The following is a 21,332-nucleotide window of genomic DNA, read 5'->3' as shown; positions in this document are numbered from 1 at the left end:
TTTCACTATAATTTTCTTAACATTGAAGATAGAAAAATAAATCATATTAGACAAATTAGCACCTCTTTAAGACGAACAACTTCTGTATTGAAAGTTTTTCATAACTGCACTATCTAAGAAGTTAGGGACTGAAAAGGGATTTTTAAGCCCTAATATTGGCTGTTTCTAACATCAAAAATTTATACTGCCAGATAGAAAGTTAGATGTAAAGGTATCTACTTTTGCCTTCCAGCTTGCCGAGAGTAATTTTTTTTTCCCATCTAATCACTTTTATCTTACACCATGTTGATATACCATAGCGCTACTACTCTACTAAATAATCATTAAAAAAAAATACGTCTTTAAAATTTTAATGAATTTTTACGCTTTAGTCTTACCTGAGTTTTAAAAAAAGTTATTATGCAGTTGTAATTATATCCGCCCATCGAACAGTCTGTGATCACAATGCTGAAACTAAATTGACCAGCTGAATGATGAAATCTGACGTTTGGTTTTATAATAGAAACTAGTCTCTTTTGGCGACAACTGATTCGCCGGTGGTATTAATTATATTTAATTTCAGTAGAATCTTTCATGGTTCCGTCAAATTGCCAAGCATTAAATCGTGATATTTTAATTGTCTTACGTATGTTACTTTAACCGCTTAACTGTTTTGCCCGGGTGTCGTCCTACATGCATCGATTTATCGAATTTTGATAGTTGTAAGCAAAAAGTAAACCAATCATAACGATTATAATTCAATATTAAAATTACTTCGAATACGTAGATAAATCAAATATTCAATGGATTTCCATTTGAACCAAAATAAGAAAATATTCCCAAAATAGAAGATGTAATCTTATTAGATAGTAAAGAAAATAAAACAGTTAAGTGGTTAAGTACATTCATAAACCTTTCTAATGGAGAGAGAATTTCTTGACATTATAATGCTATTACAAAAGTAAATATACAGATAATTTATTCTCTAAATTTCACGGTGTTGCAACTTTATTTATTTATTCATTTTATTTAATTTTATCAGGTTATGTTTCATTTTATTAAAATTTATATATTTCCCTCAGGTGGTCCATTTGTTTGTCGTGAGTATTAAGAATATTTGATTTCTGATAAATCATTTTTATAGCTCCATTCTCATGGTTCCACAAATTGTCAGACATTATATTTGCATTATTTTAATTATCTTACTTAAATTCTCTTTTTCTTCCGTATAAACCTTTCCAATGGAGACAATCCCATAACATCATAGTGCTATTAAAATGTAAATATCCGGTTCATTTGTCTTCAAAATTTCGGGATATTTTAATTTGTCTTTTTGATTTTTCTTAAGAATAGTACAGATATTAAACAGAATCTGTCATTCTTTACTTTTGATAATAGAAAAATATTTCAGTATTAAGTATTTGATAAAACGATGCAAACAGTTTAAATTTCAGAGTAACAATTTAATCTATTGTGGAAAATAAGTAAAAAAAAGTTTTTTAACTACGGAAATCTATCAAAACTTCACACGATTATTAAATTGCTATTATTAAAAAGTCATTTTTTTTTAAATTTCCAATGGAGTAAAAATTATTTTTGAAGAATGAATTTTTTTTTTAAGTTGTATCTTGGAAACACCAAAATTTAACTTAATTAATACATAATTAGAATTCTAATTAAATTTTCAAAACAATCACTCCAATGTGCATATTCTCATCCTTCTGGAGATATCCAGATTTGGTATCTACATATCAGATAGTCATAAACTGTTGAACTCCAACACATACACATATTCATTTTTATTATTAATATATGTACATATAGACCTTACCAAATTTTACTCTAAACGCAACAATGGATAAATTTATTTTTTGTGAATATTCATGAATTTGTAGCCACGTTGACTCAAGAACGTAACAATTATTTTAATGAATTTTTGCACAAGATCTCAACAGCAAGATTATGAATTTATAAAACATTTGTCCGATTGTAGTTTTTCAAAATAAATACTTTTTTCAACAGACTAAGAAGCTTAGATCCAAATGTTATTAAATTATATTTGTTATATAATTTTAACTTACATCCTTTAGCGTTTATATTCAAACAACTGAGAAAGTATTACAATTACTATGCAATACTACTTTACAATATTTTACAGTCGCTTTTTTCTATGCATTAAATGCATTATTGCTTGTGTATGTTATTTCAAATAAATGTAAAATTAAAATCAAAATTATAAAGTAATGCATGATATTAAAATATAGTTTAGAAATTTATACCTGTTTTTTCTGTAGTGTTTGTAACGGCTTTATTTCAAATTCTTAAAAGTTATGGAAAATCTAAAAGTACTTTGAATTTGTACAGTACTTGAAAGAAAAGGTTTTAATACACAAAAAAATGTATAAATATTTAACGGGGAAAACGAATTAGCGCTCGATCGTTCCTTATTCCTGCTTGAAACTTTATGTATTAAACTGAAAACTGCTGATATGTATTTGCTGAATTTATTTTCAATGCAAAAAATACAAGTTTTAGTAAAACATAAGAGTGGTTTCGTTTTTAATTTCACCCTAATATGGGAGATTAAGTCTTTTATTTGAAAAAGAACTGGAATGAAATATGTTAGGACTTAGTGAAATCGATCGCATTTTAATCTGGACTTATTGAAGAAAAAAAAAGAAAAATTGTCTTAAGCTGCGTTTCCCGATTCATTGAAAAGAAAAGTTGTCCTCTTTAAATACAGAAATGAATGGCTTTAATTCATCATTTTTTATGGGAATGACTTTTAAATATTATTAATTTATTGAAAGCTTTTTAATAAAATTATGGTATTTTTCCGTCATTTATATTTAATCCATCATTAAAGTAACCGTAAAAATCTATCATGAATTTGTTGCCAATTTCAATGCAATTGTATTTGTTGCTTCACGATTTTTGCTGCAATCAATATAAAGGATTCTTCCTACGGTATTCATTGGCTTGATTTTTAATGTTCAATTAAATGTTTCAAAAGGTATTTATTCCGCAACAAAGCACTAAGCACATGAAATCTTTAAAATATGAAAAAAAAACATAAGAGGTAAAAGGTAATTCTTCAGTATTTATAGGTAATCCATATTTAAAGAGAATATCAAAACTTTTACACGATCTGATAAACAAATAAAAAAATTAAACATCATTCTGTTTCATACTTTCAACAATCATTCCACGTGACTTGCTTTTTAAAGATCTCTGAAACGAATTTAGAGAGTATTTATTCCAAACCAAGGCATTACTAAAAAGAAAATGTAATTCAATTTAACATAGAGAACGTTGCTAGAATTCTGATAGATTTTTTTTTTACTTTGGGAATAGCTAGAAATGGGTCTAAAGGATAGGTATAGATAACAAAATAAGAGTAATGTGTGTATTAAATTAGTTCGTTATTCATTATTGCAAATTTAATTCACCTGATAAATACTTTTTCCGTAGTTACGGCCAGCGAGGTTCTAGTGATTGAATTGTCTTTGCCTTGTATACTCTTCAAGTAACAATTGAATCCATTGACGTCAAACATTCTATTGGCAGTATAACGAAAGTATTTTGAGAAGATGTTGCTAGTTCAAATGTAGCCCTTGTTGCCCGTTCTTGGTTAAAAATTGGAGAAATCTGCTTAAAAAAAAAAAAAAAAAACTTAATTTTTAAATTTAAAGTTTGTTCATTATCCCCATGGTAAGGGGCGTTTCAGTTATGGGCATAAGAAGCTTCCGGTATGGATGGTTGGTTCTCACCACCTGGTGGGTACAGAAATAATGCGAAATTAGCGATCCTTACTGATGACGGGAGGGTTTGTGCCGAGGCCTGTGAGGGCCTTTGGAATTCTTATCTTTGTTCCCGCATATATTGTCGCGGCGACCGGTCATTCAGATTTACTCATATACTTTCTCGCAGATAGGAGTAGCTGCTTACGGCTACAAATGCTCTTTAATAGAAATAAAAAAAACTTTCATTTTGTTATTGAAAATTTTACACTTCTTACTTTATCAGCTGTTTAATTAAGCAAGGATGAATTTATTTTAAGTAAAAATAACTATTTTTTTCCAGATGTTATCGTCATTGTGGCGTCTGTTGTGGTCTTGTCTGTGGGCAGCAGCGGACAAGTGTTCGCTGCGTCTGCTTTGCGTGGTCTCCGATTCTTCCAGATTCTTCGCATGGTGCGGATGGATCGGAGAGGTGGAACATGGAAGCTTCTGGGATCGGTTGTCTACGCACACAGACAGGTAAATAAGATTAGGGAAATTCTTTGTTCTTGATGATAATGTGGTGTTTATATTTTTCAGAAATGATGACACAACATGGAGGCAAATGACATAAATCTTAAAAAATAGGACGAAATATCTTGCTGAGAAACCAGAGCTTTTAACATACCAACTCCTTTCTAGGAAAACAATTTCATCTAATATTTAACAGAATACAGACCATTATGGCAATAGTAAATTGCGTTTAAGGTTTTTTTATCCACCAACAACATCAGTACAGAAATTCTCTGAAATAAATCTAAAGTAAATTCATTTTAAGTTTACATATTTTGACTGACATCGATCTCAAAATATTTTCATTTAACAAAAGTCACTCAATCGGACCAAATTATTGAAAATAAATGTGGGGTTTTTTTTTCCTATTTGAAGTTTTTATTAGTTAAGAATCAATTTTATAGAAAATACATGATAAGGAAAATAATTTTACTTCTATTTCATCTTTTCGCGTAGGAATAATATCACAAATGAGTCGTTCGGATGAATAATAAAGTTTAAAATAAATGTTTATTTTTTTAAAAAAATTCATTAGTAAATATGTCCCCTTCATTCATTTATTTAATACACCCAGGTGGCCTTGTTTAAATTTTTGATTTAAGAGCAAAAATTGTTAATGTGTTCCTTAAATTTGTTGTCAATATAATAACCTAAATAAGCACATGGAGGAGTTCGTTTAGAAATCTATGTATAGTTTGTTCACTTTCTTAAATACCTTGATTTTTTTTGTTGTAGTTGACTTGGCATTGACGATTTCCTTTATGGAGAGATGTCTAAGGGAAAAAACAAAATATTGCTTTTTTTTATTTATTTATTTAACCAATATTAGGCAACGTTTCTAAATTCTTACTTACGCTGAATTTTTTTTTTTTTAAATACGTGTATATGTCAATGATGTCTTCTCTCATTACTTTCTATGTTATAGATAGTGCTGCTAATTTTTAATTTTGAAGCAATTTCTTATAGCAATTTGTTAATCTTGAAGGTTTAAATTTTTGCATAAACCATAACATGAAGCCCATATTATGCTCAACGTGTTGTCAAATTTCTAAATGTGTGAAAGGAATGAATTTCGTGAATTTTATTTAATTTTAGAAATTATAATTCAAATATATGCTATGAGGATTTAAGAATACAAGCATGTGTCATTCTTTTATTTCCCATTGATTTTTATTTTATCATTATCAAGAAGTGAGATACCTGAGTGCCAGGATTAAATTTTAGAGACAATAAATTTTTTTCAGAAATTGACTGATTTTTGACTTCAGAAATACTATTACATTTATTTTTATATCATATTATGCAAAATAAGACTCAAAGAAAAAAAATCAATTCAAACAATACGCTTGGTTAGTTAACAGTATGCTCATGAAACGACCAAACATGGAAATGACAGGTCATCATACTGAAAAGAGAAGAGAACAATACGTTAATTGACACATAGGAAAAGGAAGGAACTGGAGGTCTTTTATACTAACTACGTTCAAATATAAAAGTCTCTCAATTCTTTTTTTAGTTCATAAAAACGATTCGAGATAATATGCGATTTAATTTTCTTGCATTATGTGTTTTAGAAAGAAATGTAATTACCTTTACACTGCATTTGTTGTAAAAAATTACATTTAACTTTATTTAAGATTTATATGATATTCGCTCAATTAACTAATTCAGGTAAATATATTTGGTTAGAAAGAAAGAGCTTATAAGAAAAGATGATTTGTACTACTATTATAAAGAAGATACAAAGATAACTATTGACAAATACCATAAATATAATAATAATACAAAAATTTACGTCAAAAATTAAGAATTAGAGAATATTTATGATAATTCATTCTAAAATAAGAGTAAATTATTAACTTCTTATTTATATATTGATCACACATTTTGATCAAGAAACTCACTCCAAAAAGTTAGTGATTTTTATGATCATATAACATTTTATTTCATGCCTCTATGTCGGGTTGTGTCACTTTTTTTCTGGCATTTTCTCAAAGAATAATAAGAAAGCTTATGTTAGATTATAATATGTTGACTATTTAAACGTCATGTACTTTTTAACGTGCACAATTCCTCTGAAATCTTAAACTTAGTCAGTTAAGAGAAGAGTCGGCATCAGTCTCTTCTCGACTTTCTTTGAACCCTTCAAATTAGTTTAAAACTAATGAACAAAAAACACTTTTTGCATAAAAACTTGCAACAACCTGGAAATCCTTGCCATGGATTCCCAAGTTTAAAGAAGAATTTTTCTTTACCCAATCGCTTCTCCTGAACACTTAACATAATTTTTCCGAGCATCATTAAGCAAAGTACATGAACGAATTACTTCTAACAAAGTTTACAGTCTAACGGATGTATAAATGGGTTTTGAATTCAAGTAGATTGTAAAAGAAAGAGTGTGTGGCTTAATCATATATATATATATAATATATATATATATTCTTGACTTGCTGATCGATCTACGGTAATAAATCCTATCTTAAATTTAAAATTTAAATTTTTCTTTCAGTTCTATGGATTTCATAAGGATTTTAGCATTTGGATTTTTTTTTGAAATATTTATTTACAAACGCTGTATAAAAAATGAAAAAAAAATTTTCAAACTTGGCTGTATATTTTGCTATAACTAAATGAAAGAATATTTATGCAAGAAGAAATATCACTAGAAAAAGCAATAAACAAAGAAATAAGGTGAAATTATTTATAAGAAATATCCCAAACTGAATTGCAGTTCATTTGCAGAATAGCCGTAATAACATCTTTTTAAAAATGCATGCCCCAAAAAGCGTTTACATGAATGTAATAATAAAATATATTAAAAATTAATTTCTGTATAAAAAATTATTATTTACACGACTGGATCAAATTTTAAATTGTTGGATGAAAAATATCTAGTTATGAGGTGTAAAAAAATATTTTTAAACTGTGAGTTATATTGGTTCTTGTAATAACAAAACGAAATACTTAAGGAAAGTATGAAGGTGGTATGAACTTATACTTAATGGTATGAAAGTATACTTAAGGTGGTATGAACTTATACTTAATGGTATGAAAGTATACTTAAGGTGGTATGAACGAGATATTAGTTCATACCACACATGATAGTGGTCTCACTAGTATTCATGCATTCCATCCCAATATTCATTCATGGTTCAACATCGTTCATCCTATCATTCGTATGGAACACGTAGGACATGCATTTCTGCCATATCTTTTTTAGACCAATGAATCTGATATTTCTGCAATGAAATTTAATTCATTTGTTTGATAATTTTTGTTTATTTTTCAGGAACTCATAACTACATTGTACATTGGTTTCCTTGGGCTCATTTTCTCCTCGTTCCTCGTATTCTTAGCCGAAAAAGAATCTAATTCCGAAAATTTCAGCAACTTCGCTGACGCCTTATGGTGGGGTGTGGTGAGTATCTTCATATGTTCAAAGAACTCATATTTTTCCCACTTCCATGTTGTATATTGATTTTAATTATACAAAGTTATAAATATTTGAGTGAGCAATCAAAAATCATTTATTTTTGTCATTAAAATCAAAGCTTATTGTGTATAAAGAGTATCTCTGCTTCGATGTCTTGTATTGCACCAAAAGGCAGAGTCACTTTTATATAAAATAAGATACATTCATATAATTAGGTATTAACTGTGGAACGGACAGTTGAGATAAAGCTGTTTTACAAAACATTAAATAGGAAACTGTTACACTTTTCCCAGAATGCTGCCCTAAATTTTAGCTTTTAGTCAAAATTTTTCTCTTGCAGTCTGTTGTGTCAAAGATCTAAATTGACTCAATTTTGATTGCTGATGTGTTGTTAGTTTACAAAGTCCTTGATTCCAAAGCTTCTTAACTTCCGGACATTGTTAAACCTAGTAAAAAATGGCATAACAAATTTAATTATGTATTAAATACCGAAGTTCTGTTTTAAAAAATACTATTATAATACTTATTAAAGCTAATTTTGGAAAATAAATACTCTAGCATGGGTGCATTTTGTAATAGTTGATCTAAAATTCGCAAAAAGTTTCTTGTTATATTTTCCGTTAAACTTTAAATTATTCTGAAACTTTGAAGGTGTCTGTAAAAGAATACCTGTTATCATTTGATATGTAGTGATTAAAAAAATTTGTAATATACTTTAACTAAGTATTTTAAATTATAATCATATACATAGGATTGCTATCAATTTAAAGATGATAATTGTGTCTTATTTTCAACAGTTATAATTTCTTTTATAAAATATAAAAAATATTTCGTCTTTTTCATTTTGATAGTAAAAAATTGGCAAAAATAAATAAAACGCATAAATAATATTGAATTTGCTCATAAAAATAAAAAAATAACAATACATAGTCTTGATGATTATATAGTGAATTCTATAAAAATTATATCCTAAATCATTTACACGTTTGTTCATTTATAGCGAAAATTTTACACAAAAAATTGCAAGCTGTATAGTAACTCGAATTATATAATCCAAAATTTAGTCCATACATATATAAAAGTAATTGATATGCTTAAACAGATTTACAAGCGGAGGGAATTGATTTCGAGATGAGATTTAGTATAATGATAGTATACATTTAGAATGCTCGCTCATGAAAATATTAAAACTCCAGTCAATTTCGAGAAACTGGCCCACAAACTACATATCTTATATAAAAATAATGTATCGCCATTGCCGAGGCGCGAATATTATAGTGGTTAAGACACTGGGGTAGCAAACAGGATACTCGAGTTCGATCCTGGACTAGCATTTTTTTTTTTTGCTTTATATTATATATATATATATATATATATATATATATATATTCTAATTTATTTTAGAATAATTTAACAAATTACAAACAGTTTCAATTAATGTGTTTTTCATTTTTAATGTAAAAATGAATATTTATTCTCCTAATACGGGGATTACAATTTAATTTTTAGAGGAAAAATTGTTATAAGTATAAACGGATTTTTTTTAAATATTCAGAATTATTTAAATTAAACTAACAATTTAAAGATAACTTCAATTAATACGATACTATATTTTGTATAGAAAAATAAATGTCTTTTCTCTTAATACATAAATTATAATTTTTTTAAAAAAATTAAGGTTTGAAAGCGTTTTTCTTTTAAAAAATTATTTAAATAAAATTACAGACAGTTTTAATCAATATGTAACTCTTTTTATGAATCAAAAATGTATGTTTTAAAAATAAATCGCCCTTAAAAATAAATATTCAATCCATAAAACTTGAACTATAATTTTATTTTTCAGCAGAAAAATAATTACATATATAACTTAAATGATGATAAATGTTAATTAAATTGCTGACATTATAAAAATATTTCATTAATTTTTTGTTACATACAAGAAACAGAATTGTCTTAAAAAACATTTCAAAGAAGATAGATATATTTTGATATCTTGCAAAATTCATAAATAATTATTATCCGCATGAGAAACCTTAAAAGAATGATAAAAAAACAAATATCATTTACCTTCAAAAAGTATTTTTTTTTTCAGAAAATCGGGCATCGCACTAGCATATCGTATGTTACTAAAAAAATTTAACCATCTGTCTATGAATTCCTTATTTTAACACATGCTTTCTACTTTTTCTTTTTCAATTATTAACATTTTGAATGTTTGCGGATATAATTTTATTTATTTCAACTGCTTTCTATAATTCCGCGATATAAATAACAGTTGAGTTATTATAACTAATTTATCTTTATTAAAATCCAAAGATTTTAAACTGTTAATGATTTTAAGATAAGAATAGATATTTTGAAATATTTTTATAATTAAAACTATATTTATAATTATTTTAGCACTTAAAAATTAAATTATAGTTATAATTCAAGAACAATATATATGTACATAATTATTTTTCTTTTAAAAAATAAGTTATAACTTACGCATTAAGAGAAAATACATTTATTTCTTTCATATAAAAATTACTACCATATTAATTGGAATCATCTTTAAATTGTTAATTTAATTTAAGTAATTCTGAATATTTTTTAAAAAAATATTCATACTTATATTAATACTATTATAAAAATTAATTTGTAATCCCCGTATTAGGAAAATAAATATTTATTTTTGCATAAAAAATGAAATGCTAGTACAGGATCGAACTCGAGTATCCTGTTTGCTACCCCAGTGTCTTAACCACTATAATATTTGCACCTCGGCAATGGCGATACATTATTTGTTTATAACCTATGTAGAAAGTTTGTGGGACATTTTCTCGAAATTGATTGGCTATTGAGTTTTAATATTATCGTGAGTAAACATTCTAAATGTATACTATCTTTATATTAAATCTCATTCAGAACTGAATTTTCAACCTTATGCTCTTTCCTTGTTAGTTTTAAATAATAAAAATCATTATTTGTGAAATAATACTTAAAATACAGATTATTAAATTTTATTGAACGAAACACTTAATCTAAAATGACGTAAATGTACGTATTACATCACTCGTTGATTTTAGATTCATTTACAGACTTTTGTGTGTGGTCGATTTTTTTTTATCTCAGATGATTTTATTCAGTATTGAAATTAAATCAATATTCCAGCAATTTATACCAAGAATGATGCTTTAAAAAATATGTCACATTAAACATGTCTATTTTTTAAAGAACTTAGCTAATAATTGAATAACTAATAGCTGAAATAGAATAATTCATAGTTGAAATTGCATAAATTACGATGAAATCTTTATGCGTATTGTTTCGCCAATTTCGGTTGGGCGGTGTTTTCGGTAACATGTGATCGAATTTAGTGCCTAATGCTTTGGTAAATGTGAATTCTCAAGACTTAGAGGAGATTGATTGTAGAAATACAATGGAATTCCCAGAATGTTCGATTCTTTCAACTCGAAAGGCTATAAAGGACGGAAAACTGCTCTTATGTTTTAGTTATAGAGGTGGTCAAGTTATTGAATCCGTTGATGTCAAATGAGATTAGCGGCAACTGTAATATTTGATATTATGTGGTTAATGCTGTATTTCGAATGAGTTTGGAGTTATTTAAATGTGTGAGGAAGTATACTTATATTTGTGTCGCTTTATTGCAGAAATAATCTGCAAATTAAATAATTTTAATTCATGGAATCTGAATGATCTTGCTGCATCTCCTTTTACAAGAAGCAGAATTCTCTAACTATAAAAATAAGAAAAAAAGCAAAAGCATTCCTAAACTACGTCAGTCATATGTATTCTTTGAACGATAGCATATAAACGCACTAAGTTACAATCATAAAGATATCCTTCAAATGTATTCTTTAAAGTCAAATACTAAATCTATTATTTGTATTCTTTAAGGTATCCGACTAGTTTTGGATGGAAATTTTAAAAATTATATTTTTTAATGTCTATATAATATATTTTTACTGATAAAAGAATAAAATGATGAACAAATATTTAAATTTATAAGTAGCTTTTTAAAAAAAGGCATATTTTAATGTAAATTTTAACGTTTATTTACAAAAAAATGTGATTGCTCTAAAAAAAATCTCACGTTTTTCATTTTGTGCTGTAACATCACATGTATAACACATCTCAGAGTGTTGTGATGAAGAGCTTATAAGCCATTTAACAGCTAAACTACACAGGCAATTGCTTTTGTATTATGGTCATGTTACTCAGCTGCGAACCACAAGGTCCCAGGTTCTATCCTCGCTCAAATCAATCCGCCACAGTGTAATTAATTGTTATTTAAGAATTATATTGAAAACTAGAATTTCTGTATGTAATATATGAAATTATCTATGCCATTTTGGAATTTTTTTCTACAATATTTACGATATGGCGATACTCGTACAGAAGAATTATGAAAAAACTCGTTCTTCAGAAAATGTATTTGAAGTTTTTAAATACATATAAATAAGCATCACTTACATGCCAATAATTTGTTACAACTTGGCTTCTAATTGACATAGAAGCATCACTTACGTTCCAATAGTTTGATATAACTTGGAATCTTATTGACATAGAGGCAAAATAAAGATATCACTGGGAACAGAAACGTGCCTAGTTTTGGAAATTATAAAAATAAATAAATAAAAATGCGAAATTTCATTCATTTGCATGTTTTCAACCTAGTCGAATACCTTAAAACTAAACTCAGAGCAAACATCCTAAAAGAAAACTTAACTTATAGCAGAAAAATCTTCTCAACCAATTTACACACTTCATTTCTTTCACTTTCTCCACTAATTGGGAAATAAAGTACCTGAAAGATAAAATTTTTCCGCCAAAAATAATTGTTTAATAATATTTAATTTTCTCCCTAAATGCAAAAATTTAATATTTTCATTTTAAAGTGTCCAAGAAGACTTAATAAAAAGTCCAGCATTTTAAAACATCTTTCAGCATTATTAGCCGAAACTCTTTAATAACCGCTCTATCGCCTGTGGCTTTTCTCATAAGCTTCCTTTCATTTAATTTTTCGTCTTAGATCAATCTCTCAAAGGCCTTAAACGATATCCTAAAAATCAATAAAGCGCCTTCGAAAAGAGGAGTGTTATTTGAAAATTTCTTCATTACTTGGTATAACGACACCGAAAGCTGGCTTTTCGTTTAGAATTTCTTTTTTCTTCGAGTTTTACTTGAGTGCTTATCGTTCGATAGAAGACATAATAAAAAGTAAGTTTTAATCGTGGTCCTATTTGTTTTTTTTTATTATTATTTTTAAAATCCTAGTTCGGTTTGTCATTCGAACTGACATGCTGTCGATTTAATTTGGAACATGTCATTTCACGCTATTTTTAACTTAAAATGTTGTATAGATTACATGTTCGAGAAAATTGAATTGAAAAATATAAATAGAAGATCGATGACAGCTTTTTGTTTTTCTTATAAACGTACTGAAATCAAAATAGTAACTTAACGAGACATGAAGTTAAAACTGTAACTTGCTTTGAAAGGAAGTGGAAATTTAAAATATATCTTTTAACTGTGACCGTATAATAGACTGTAACTACATTTGTAATGGAACAACACACTGTGCATTTCACCTTAAGAATAATATAAATTAATATAGAAGGCGGCAACTTGCTGCAAACAATGCTGATTCCTCAAAAGTGCTTCATAAATAACTTCCTGCTCTTTCTTATCTCGTTCGTTTCTTTATGATTCCTAACATATAATACATAACGTATAATCTATACTTACAATAAAGCTCAAAGTGTGTGTGTGTGTGTGTGTGTGTGTGTGTGTGTGTGTGTGTGTGTGTGTGTGTGTGTGTGTGTGTGTGTGTGTGTGTGTGTGTGTGTGTTACCAAATTTGGTTACCAGCTACCAAATTTGGTACATGTATACCTTAGAGGTCGGGAATCTGCACCTGGGGTCCTTTTTTTGAAATTTTCATTAGAATTTTAATTATTAATTAAAAACTAACTTTCCCGCCAAAAAAATCTTCCATTTTCCCCAACGCCAACTTTTTCGCCAAAATAGTCTTCCATTTTCCCCACCGCCAAATGAGTAAGGCTTCAGTTTTCTTTTCTCCCAACAGTAATGAGGCTAGGGTTAACATTTTTCGGTGGATTATTTCAAACGATTCTGTTTATTTTCTTAATGTTTGATGCATTTAAAATTAAACATTGTTAATTAATCCATGTTTCAGATTCATTCTGAAGTACTTTTGAATTAAAATAACACAGAATAAAGGAAATTAAAAATGTATAATCTGCATAGCGTTACCCCAACTGGCGTAGAAAAATTCACGCATTTGCATTAGCATAACTGGCGAAGAAAATTCACGCATGCTTATTGTATTCTGATTGTTGTCATGACAACCATTCTCAACGGATGATTTAAATTATTTTTCGGTTAGTTGCATGCTTTTGTAAGTAAATTTTATTTATGTTAGTTATATATTTTTTGTATATGCTTATACTTAATGTACTAAGTACTTAAAATTAAGTACATCGTTTTTTAAGTAGTTTTTTTTAACCTGTTTTCAATGATTTAAATTATTTTTAGGTTAGTTGCATGCTTTTGTAATTAAATTAGTTATATATTTTTTTGTATGTGCTTATAGTTGTAGTAGTATGTGCTTATAGTATGTGCTTAAGTACATCGTTTTTTAAGTAGTTTTTTTAAACCTGTTTTAGACCGATTATTTTAAACGATTCTTTTTATTTTCTTAGTGTTTGATGCATTTAAAATTAAACATTGTTAATGAATCTATCTGTTCATGATGAATCTGAGAAAATTTTGTTGACAAATTCTTGAGAGATTACATAAATTAAGAAAGATATTCTTTAGTGCCCATAAAGTTTAAACGCTCAGTGACTCTATTATCAGTAATCATATTATTTAAAAAATGCTTTGTTTCAGTAAAAAATATTATTATATTAATTGCAGATTAATCATTTACAATTTAATTTAAAGCATAAATTCTACGAGGGGTAACAGAAAATTAGAGAGATACATATCACGTTAAGACTGAAGGCCTTTATAATATTATGAGTGAATTATATGAATATCAAAATTTGAAGTTTTAAAATACTTTGCTGAAGAATCTATTAAAGTTGGAATTGCATAAAATATTTAATTATTAAAATTTTAACGAACATTAAGATTGGCGAACCGGCTGGTCGCCAAAGGCGGCTAGTAATCAATAAGTTATTACATGCCCTAAATTTCATTTTATTAAAATATCCTACTAAATTAAAAGCATTAATTTGGATAAGAATTCGCATTTTTATTTTTTGCAGTTTCGAAAAAAAGTACTTTTTTTGTTTCTAGTAATATTGTCTTTATTTTGTCTCTATGTTAATTAAAAGACAAGTTATTGATAATTAAAGATGTGTAAGTGATGCTTATTTATAAATTTTAATGTATTTTCTGAAGCACGAGTTTTTTCATAATTCTACTGTACGAGTATCATCATATCTCAAAAAATAATCAAGATATCATAATGAAGTTTATAATCAGAACGCGTTATGCTATATAAAATGTAATGAACTGTGGGTTTGATGTTGAATGCTCTAGAAGTGGTTTTATGATTGTTTAAGGCAAATATTATTGAAAAAATTTCAAAAATTCATTGATTATTTCGTATATTAGACACAAATTTTTTTTTATTTTTGAATGTAATTCTTAGTTAAAGTGTACGTACACACTAGAAGATTTTTGTTTTAATTTTAACTTTAAAAATCCAGTTTTTACACCGTAGGTCATTAATATATGTTTAAAATCATTTCAGTGAGAAAAAAAACCATATTACACTAATTATTAATTAAATAATATTTAATGAGCTAATTAGCATATTTTTTGAAACATGGTATCTTAAATTCTAATTTGTACAGGCACACAATTCTAGTTGCAAATTACGCCTAATAGTCTTCCTGTTGTCTGCCTCAATCAAGTTATAATTTTTTTTTACCATTTTTTTCATCAACGATGAATAGAAAAGCGAGATTGTTTCTGCTATTTTAACTTTTAAATAGCTATTAAAAATTTATTTCTATAAATAGAACTTTAATTGAGGCACAAAACATCCACTGTTTCATACAGATTATTTTGATATATAAATAATTGTATTTGGTTCATTTCTTGTTGAGTTATGATTGTTTGAATGAAGCAACATAGTGGAAAAATATCATTCTTCATAAAATGAGTTTTAAAAAACCGAAACTAGAGTTTTTAGTGAAAGTACCTCAAGAAAAATAATTATTACTCTAGAAATATTCCGAATATTGACAACATTTTGGTATCGCTTGAAAGATAAAGGATCAGAGAACATTTTGAAGCAATAAAAAAATATTCGATATTTTGTACGATTTTCGAAGTTTTAAGTGTGTACGTACACCTTAATAGATAGTAATACTCTAAGATATGTTACACATGTAATGTCACAAAGAAAAATGAAAAACTGTGACATTTTTTTTTCTCTAGAATAATCCTAGTTTTTGTAAATAAATGTTAGAATTTACATCAAAATATGCTTTTCTTCAAAAGTACATACATATTTAAGTAATTTAACTTTTGTTCATCTTTTTTCCTTATAATAATAAAAAATATTTCATATAAACAGAAAAATATTTTTTTTTGAAAAATTCTACTCCGAACATAGTCGAATATCATAAATGTAATGAAAAAGACTAAGTGATATTAACTATATTTTCTATAAATAACTTGAACCAGAAAAGTTAAAACATATCGAAATACATTATTTTTTATCTTCCGATGGACCATTTAGAAAAAAAAAGTGTAGAGAACGAAATGAATTTATTTCCAAAAGTTATGCACAAACATTATTAATTTTCGGCGTATTATAATGAAGATGCATGCATTATCATATATGTGGATCTTTTTCTGGGTCTTCTCTTCAAAAAATATTGATGTAAGATAATTGATGTAAGGTATTGAATTTTTAACTGGGTAGATTAGGCAGGTGCCTGTAAAAGCTAATAGATAGATTAAATATTGTTATTAGTTTAGTTTTTAAACAAATAAATTTGCAAAAAAATTCAAATTCTATAAATTTGAAATATTAAGTTTTCAGAGTGTGTTTGCATTCATTTTTTAAGTCATTATTAAATAAAGAATAATTTATAATATATAATAATAGTAATAATAGTTATTTATAATATATTGGATTTATTGTCATATCCCACTTTATATAATCTATAAAATTAATTTTGTACTGTCGTAAATGTGTGAAATTTATTTCTTCCTTATACTCTACCAGTTTAATCTATACTTATAATAAAGCTCAATGTGTGTGTGTGTGTGTGTGTGTTGGCGCTCTACAGGCCAGGTCATTTGACATACAGCTACCAAATTTGGTACATGTATACCTTAGAGGTCGGGAATGTGCACCTGGGGTCCCTTTTTTTGAAATTTTAATTAGAATTTTAATTATTAATTAAAAACTAACTTTCCCGCCAAAAAAATCTTTCATTTTCCCCACCGCCAACTTTTCCGCCAAAAAAATCTTCCATTTTCCCCACCGCCAAATGAGTAAGGCTTTAGTTGTTTTTTTTCTCCCATCAGTAATAAGGCTAGGGTTAACATTTTTCGGCGGATTATTTCAAACGATTCTGTTTATTTTCTTAATGTTTTATGCATTTAAAATGAAACATTGTTAATTAATCCATGTTTCAGATTCATTCTGAAGTACTTTTGAATTAAATTAACACAGAATAAAGGAAATTAAAAATGTCTAATCTGCATAGCGTTACCCCAACTGGCGTAGAAAAATTCACGCATTTGCGTTACCGTAAGTGGCGAAGAAAATTCACGCATGCGCATTCTGATTGTTGCCATGACAACCGTTATCAACGGATGATTTAAATTATTTTTAGGTTAGTTGCATGCTTTTGTAAGTAAATTGTATTTATGTTAGTTTAAAGTAGTTTTTTTAAACCTGTTTTCGACCGATTATTTTAAACGATTCATTTTATTTTCTTAGTGTTAGATGCATTTAAAAGTAAACATTGTTAATTAATAGAACTGTTCATGATGAATCTGTGAAAATTTTGTTGACAAATTCTTGAGATGTTACATAAATTAAGAAAGATATTCTTTAATGCCCATAAAGTTTAAACGCTCAGTGACTCTATTATCAGTAATCATATTATTAAAAAAAATGCTTTGTTTCAGTAAAAAATATTATTATATTAATTGCAGATTAATCATTTACACTTTAATTTAAAGCATAAATTCTACGAGGGGTAACAGAAAATTAGAGAGATACATATCACGTTATGACTGAAGGCCTTTATAATATTATGAGTGAATTATATGACTATCAAAATTTGAAGTTTTAAAATATTTTGCTGAAGAATCTATTAAAGTTGGAATTGCATAAAATGCTTAATTATTAAAATTTTAACGAACATTAAGATTGGCGAACCGGATGGTCGCCAAAGGTGGCTAGTAGTTTATAAAAGGAAATAACTAATCATTATGGAAAGCTTTAACGGAATTTTATTCCTTTAATCTTTATGCATTTAAATAAATGAATAAACATAAAGTTTTATAAACCATAAAAATTAAAAAATTACAAATATCTTATTAATATGTTATAATATATAAATTAAAAATTCTTTGAAATATGAAACAAATAAAAGAGAAGCTTTAAAATTTGATCTCCTAGGATCACAAAATGCCGAAATCCACTATTAAGATGTGCTTTAACGTTCTTTTGAAGTTATCATTGTTCTAGATGTTCTGTGAGTTTTTTTAAAGAAAAGAATAAGGAGCGAACAATTCTAAGCATTCACTTTCCGAAGTTGCACTTTTGCTAGTTGGTCGGCCAGTTCGTTGACTCCGGCATCATCCATTTCTTTCAAATAGCTTAATCAATTCGTTGAATAAAATATTCGATTGACTGGCTTCCTGGAATAGGGATAGCGCGTCTTCCCTGTGATCTGGGCGTCCCTGATTCAGGCATGGTTGTTCTTCACCCTGTGTTCGATCTGCCAGGTGTGTGAATGTGCCCCTCCCCCCTGTAAAAAAGGTTGTGCAAGCGAGTGGGTGAGTGTCATCTTCATATGAGCTAGAAGTCAAACTTCTGCCCTCGAGTTCTCAGGGGTCTTTACTTTCAGAAGTTACTTCTCCCACTTTCCGTGGAAACGCGGACACGACATCATCATCATCAAATATTCTATTGAGACAGATTTGCGCATTTGTCCCACTTTCATGGAGAACATAGCTTAGAGTCAAATTACCTTCCTATCTTCTCTTCCTTGAACAATTGTTTCGAAAGTCGAAACAAAAAGACTTCTGAGGACAAGAATCAAAGCAATGCTAAGACTGATTTCAAATCACTAACGAAATTTTTTTTAAACGAGGGGATCAAAAACCTGGTCCGCTGGTATGACAAATTCTTGATTTTCCGGGCAATTACATCGAAAAATAACTATGTTTGTAATTTACCTTTGGAAATAGACTCTTATGGTTTTCAACTCTTGTCTTTTAACGATCGATTAAAAATTGAAAAAAAACGGTCTTCATGGATTAATTAATTAATAATTTCTTTATACTCCATTTTGAAATTAAAATACATTTACAAGTTGACCTTCAATTCACCTCTACAAATTCTGAAAACTAATAGAATTAAAATAATGTAGGAGAATTATTTAGCCATAAAATAAATCAATGAATATTGTGAAAATGTCTTAAAGTTACTTTCTTATTTAAATGTCTTAAATTTTACCTAAAACTATTTATTTTAAATTATTAATTTAAAAATTACTTTTTTATGTAAATAAAAACTATTAGAATAAAATGATACATTTTATCCCATACAAAGATACAACAGCCTTTAGAGGAATTGATTGGTATTTCATCTAAAATTTGTTCTTAACCCACCATATATTATTATTATTCTTTTAAGTAATATAAACAGTTTTAACTTCACCAAAAAACTTTCATGCTTTTTTTAATTTGTTCTCATTTCTGCCAAATATATTGCACCTACAATTCTTATTCTAAATATTTTTGTTTGTTGTGACTTTTTCTTTGCAGATAACACTGTGCACAGTGGGTTACGGTGACACTGTTCCCATTACGTGGCCAGGGAAGCTGATAGCAGCCTTCTGTGCCCTACTCGGTATCTCTTTCTTCGCCCTACCTGCTGTAAGTTAATTTGCTGCTCATCTTCCTCTATATTTTTTCAACTTGAATAACTGATATCTTTGCTGTTGGAAAGATGAATTTTACCAATTTATTTGAATATTTTGTAAAAATATTTACAGCTAGTTGAATTGATCTGCATCAATGAATTGCAGTGTACTTATAGACTTGAATATGATTTCATACTATTCGTAGCTCATCATTTATGTCAATTACTCTACAGAAAGTGCAATTATTATTATTAGAAAAAGAAATGCAAATGGGCATAAATAGTTTTGGAAACTTATCAGACTGAATATGGGTTCATACTGTTGGTGTCTCATAAACCCTCACTTAAACACTGTCTTCAGCTAAAAGATCTGCTAGTCATATACAAACATATCGATTGGAATGAATTAGAATGAAGATCCAAGAAGTAATTTCTGAAAATTTTAACAACCATATTCAAAGCATTCAGGCTATTATCGAAGAGATATCAGTGGCTGTAAGCAGGCTAAATGTTTCTGGCATAAAATGAACTCTCGTGTAAATGTTACCGACGAGAGAAGGTAATGAGAATGTAAAGCATCCAAACCAAATTTCTTTCTTGCTTCTATATTGGATTCAATTTTTTTCTTCCTGTTAATTTGACAAAAAAGTTATAATTAGTTGTAACATTTGCATTTTTTGTTAGTTCCTCATGTATCTTGAGAAGTTCTATATAACATGAAGACAACAGAGGCGATTGCTTTTGATCAATTTTTTTTTATAAAAGACAATATGAATGCCACTTCAGCTACCTAATGCGAATTTGAGATGAATTACATTGCTATTCTAGGGCATTCTGGGATCTGGTTTCGCCCTGAAAGTCCAGCAGCAACAGCGGCAGAAGCACATGATCCGTCGTCGTGTTCCAGCGGCCACTCTCATCCAGTGCCTCTGGAGGTGCTACGCTGCCGACGAAAATTCCATGTCTGTTGCCACCTGGAAGATACACCAACAACCACTACCCAGCCCTCCTGCGTGAGTATTTACTATCCTCTTCCATGCATCCAGCATCTCATTGTTGATATACGTTATTATCAAAATATCTTTTGCATGTTGAACATCAAGTGGTTGGTTTTTGTAACTCAATTAGCTGTATCAAAGCATTTCTTATCTCCATAACATTTTAATTTAATATTAGCATTTATATTTATATATGAAAGGAAGAGGAGAATATTATGTGATTTCTATTCATTATCTCCATTTAAACATGAAGTATTTTGTTATTGTAGAAATCTTTCACCGAGTTAAATTAAATCATATCCAAATAACGCACCTCTAAAACTTTGAGTATGACATATTATATTAATTGTATCCACATATTATTAGACTAAGATGATTAATGGGATTTAATTGAAAATATATAGTTGCAGGAAATGTTACATATTTTGAAAACCCTAAATGAAATTAACAAAAGTGTAATGTTCTGTCTTTTTC

At 28.0% G+C, this 21,332-nt stretch overlaps 1 protein-coding gene across 6 annotated transcripts in view; it reads left to right on the top strand.

Moving 5' to 3' along the window:
• The window catches only part of LOC129969275 (potassium voltage-gated channel subfamily KQT member 4-like), a 355,767-nt gene that overhangs the window by 276,218 nt on the left and 58,217 nt on the right, over window positions 1–21,332 (top strand). For all 6 annotated transcript variants that reach the window (XM_056083765.1, XM_056083767.1, XM_056083764.1 and 3 more), the window contains exons 4-7: window positions 4,063–4,238; window positions 7,561–7,689; window positions 19,764–19,874; window positions 20,689–20,873. In XM_056083765.1, coding sequence (XP_055939740.1) covers window positions 4,063–4,238; window positions 7,561–7,689; window positions 19,764–19,874; window positions 20,689–20,873 — 601 coding nt within the window. The remainder of the gene's footprint in view (window positions 1–4,062; window positions 4,239–7,560; window positions 7,690–19,763; window positions 19,875–20,688; window positions 20,874–21,332) is intronic.

This window comes from Argiope bruennichi, chromosome 5, assembly GCF_947563725.1.
Source record: "Argiope bruennichi chromosome 5, qqArgBrue1.1, whole genome shotgun sequence".
Taxonomy (NCBI): Eukaryota; Metazoa; Arthropoda; class Arachnida; order Araneae; family Araneidae; genus Argiope; species Argiope bruennichi.
The sequence above is the reverse complement of the archived record's forward strand: the minus strand, read 5'-3'. Positions and strand labels throughout refer to the sequence as shown.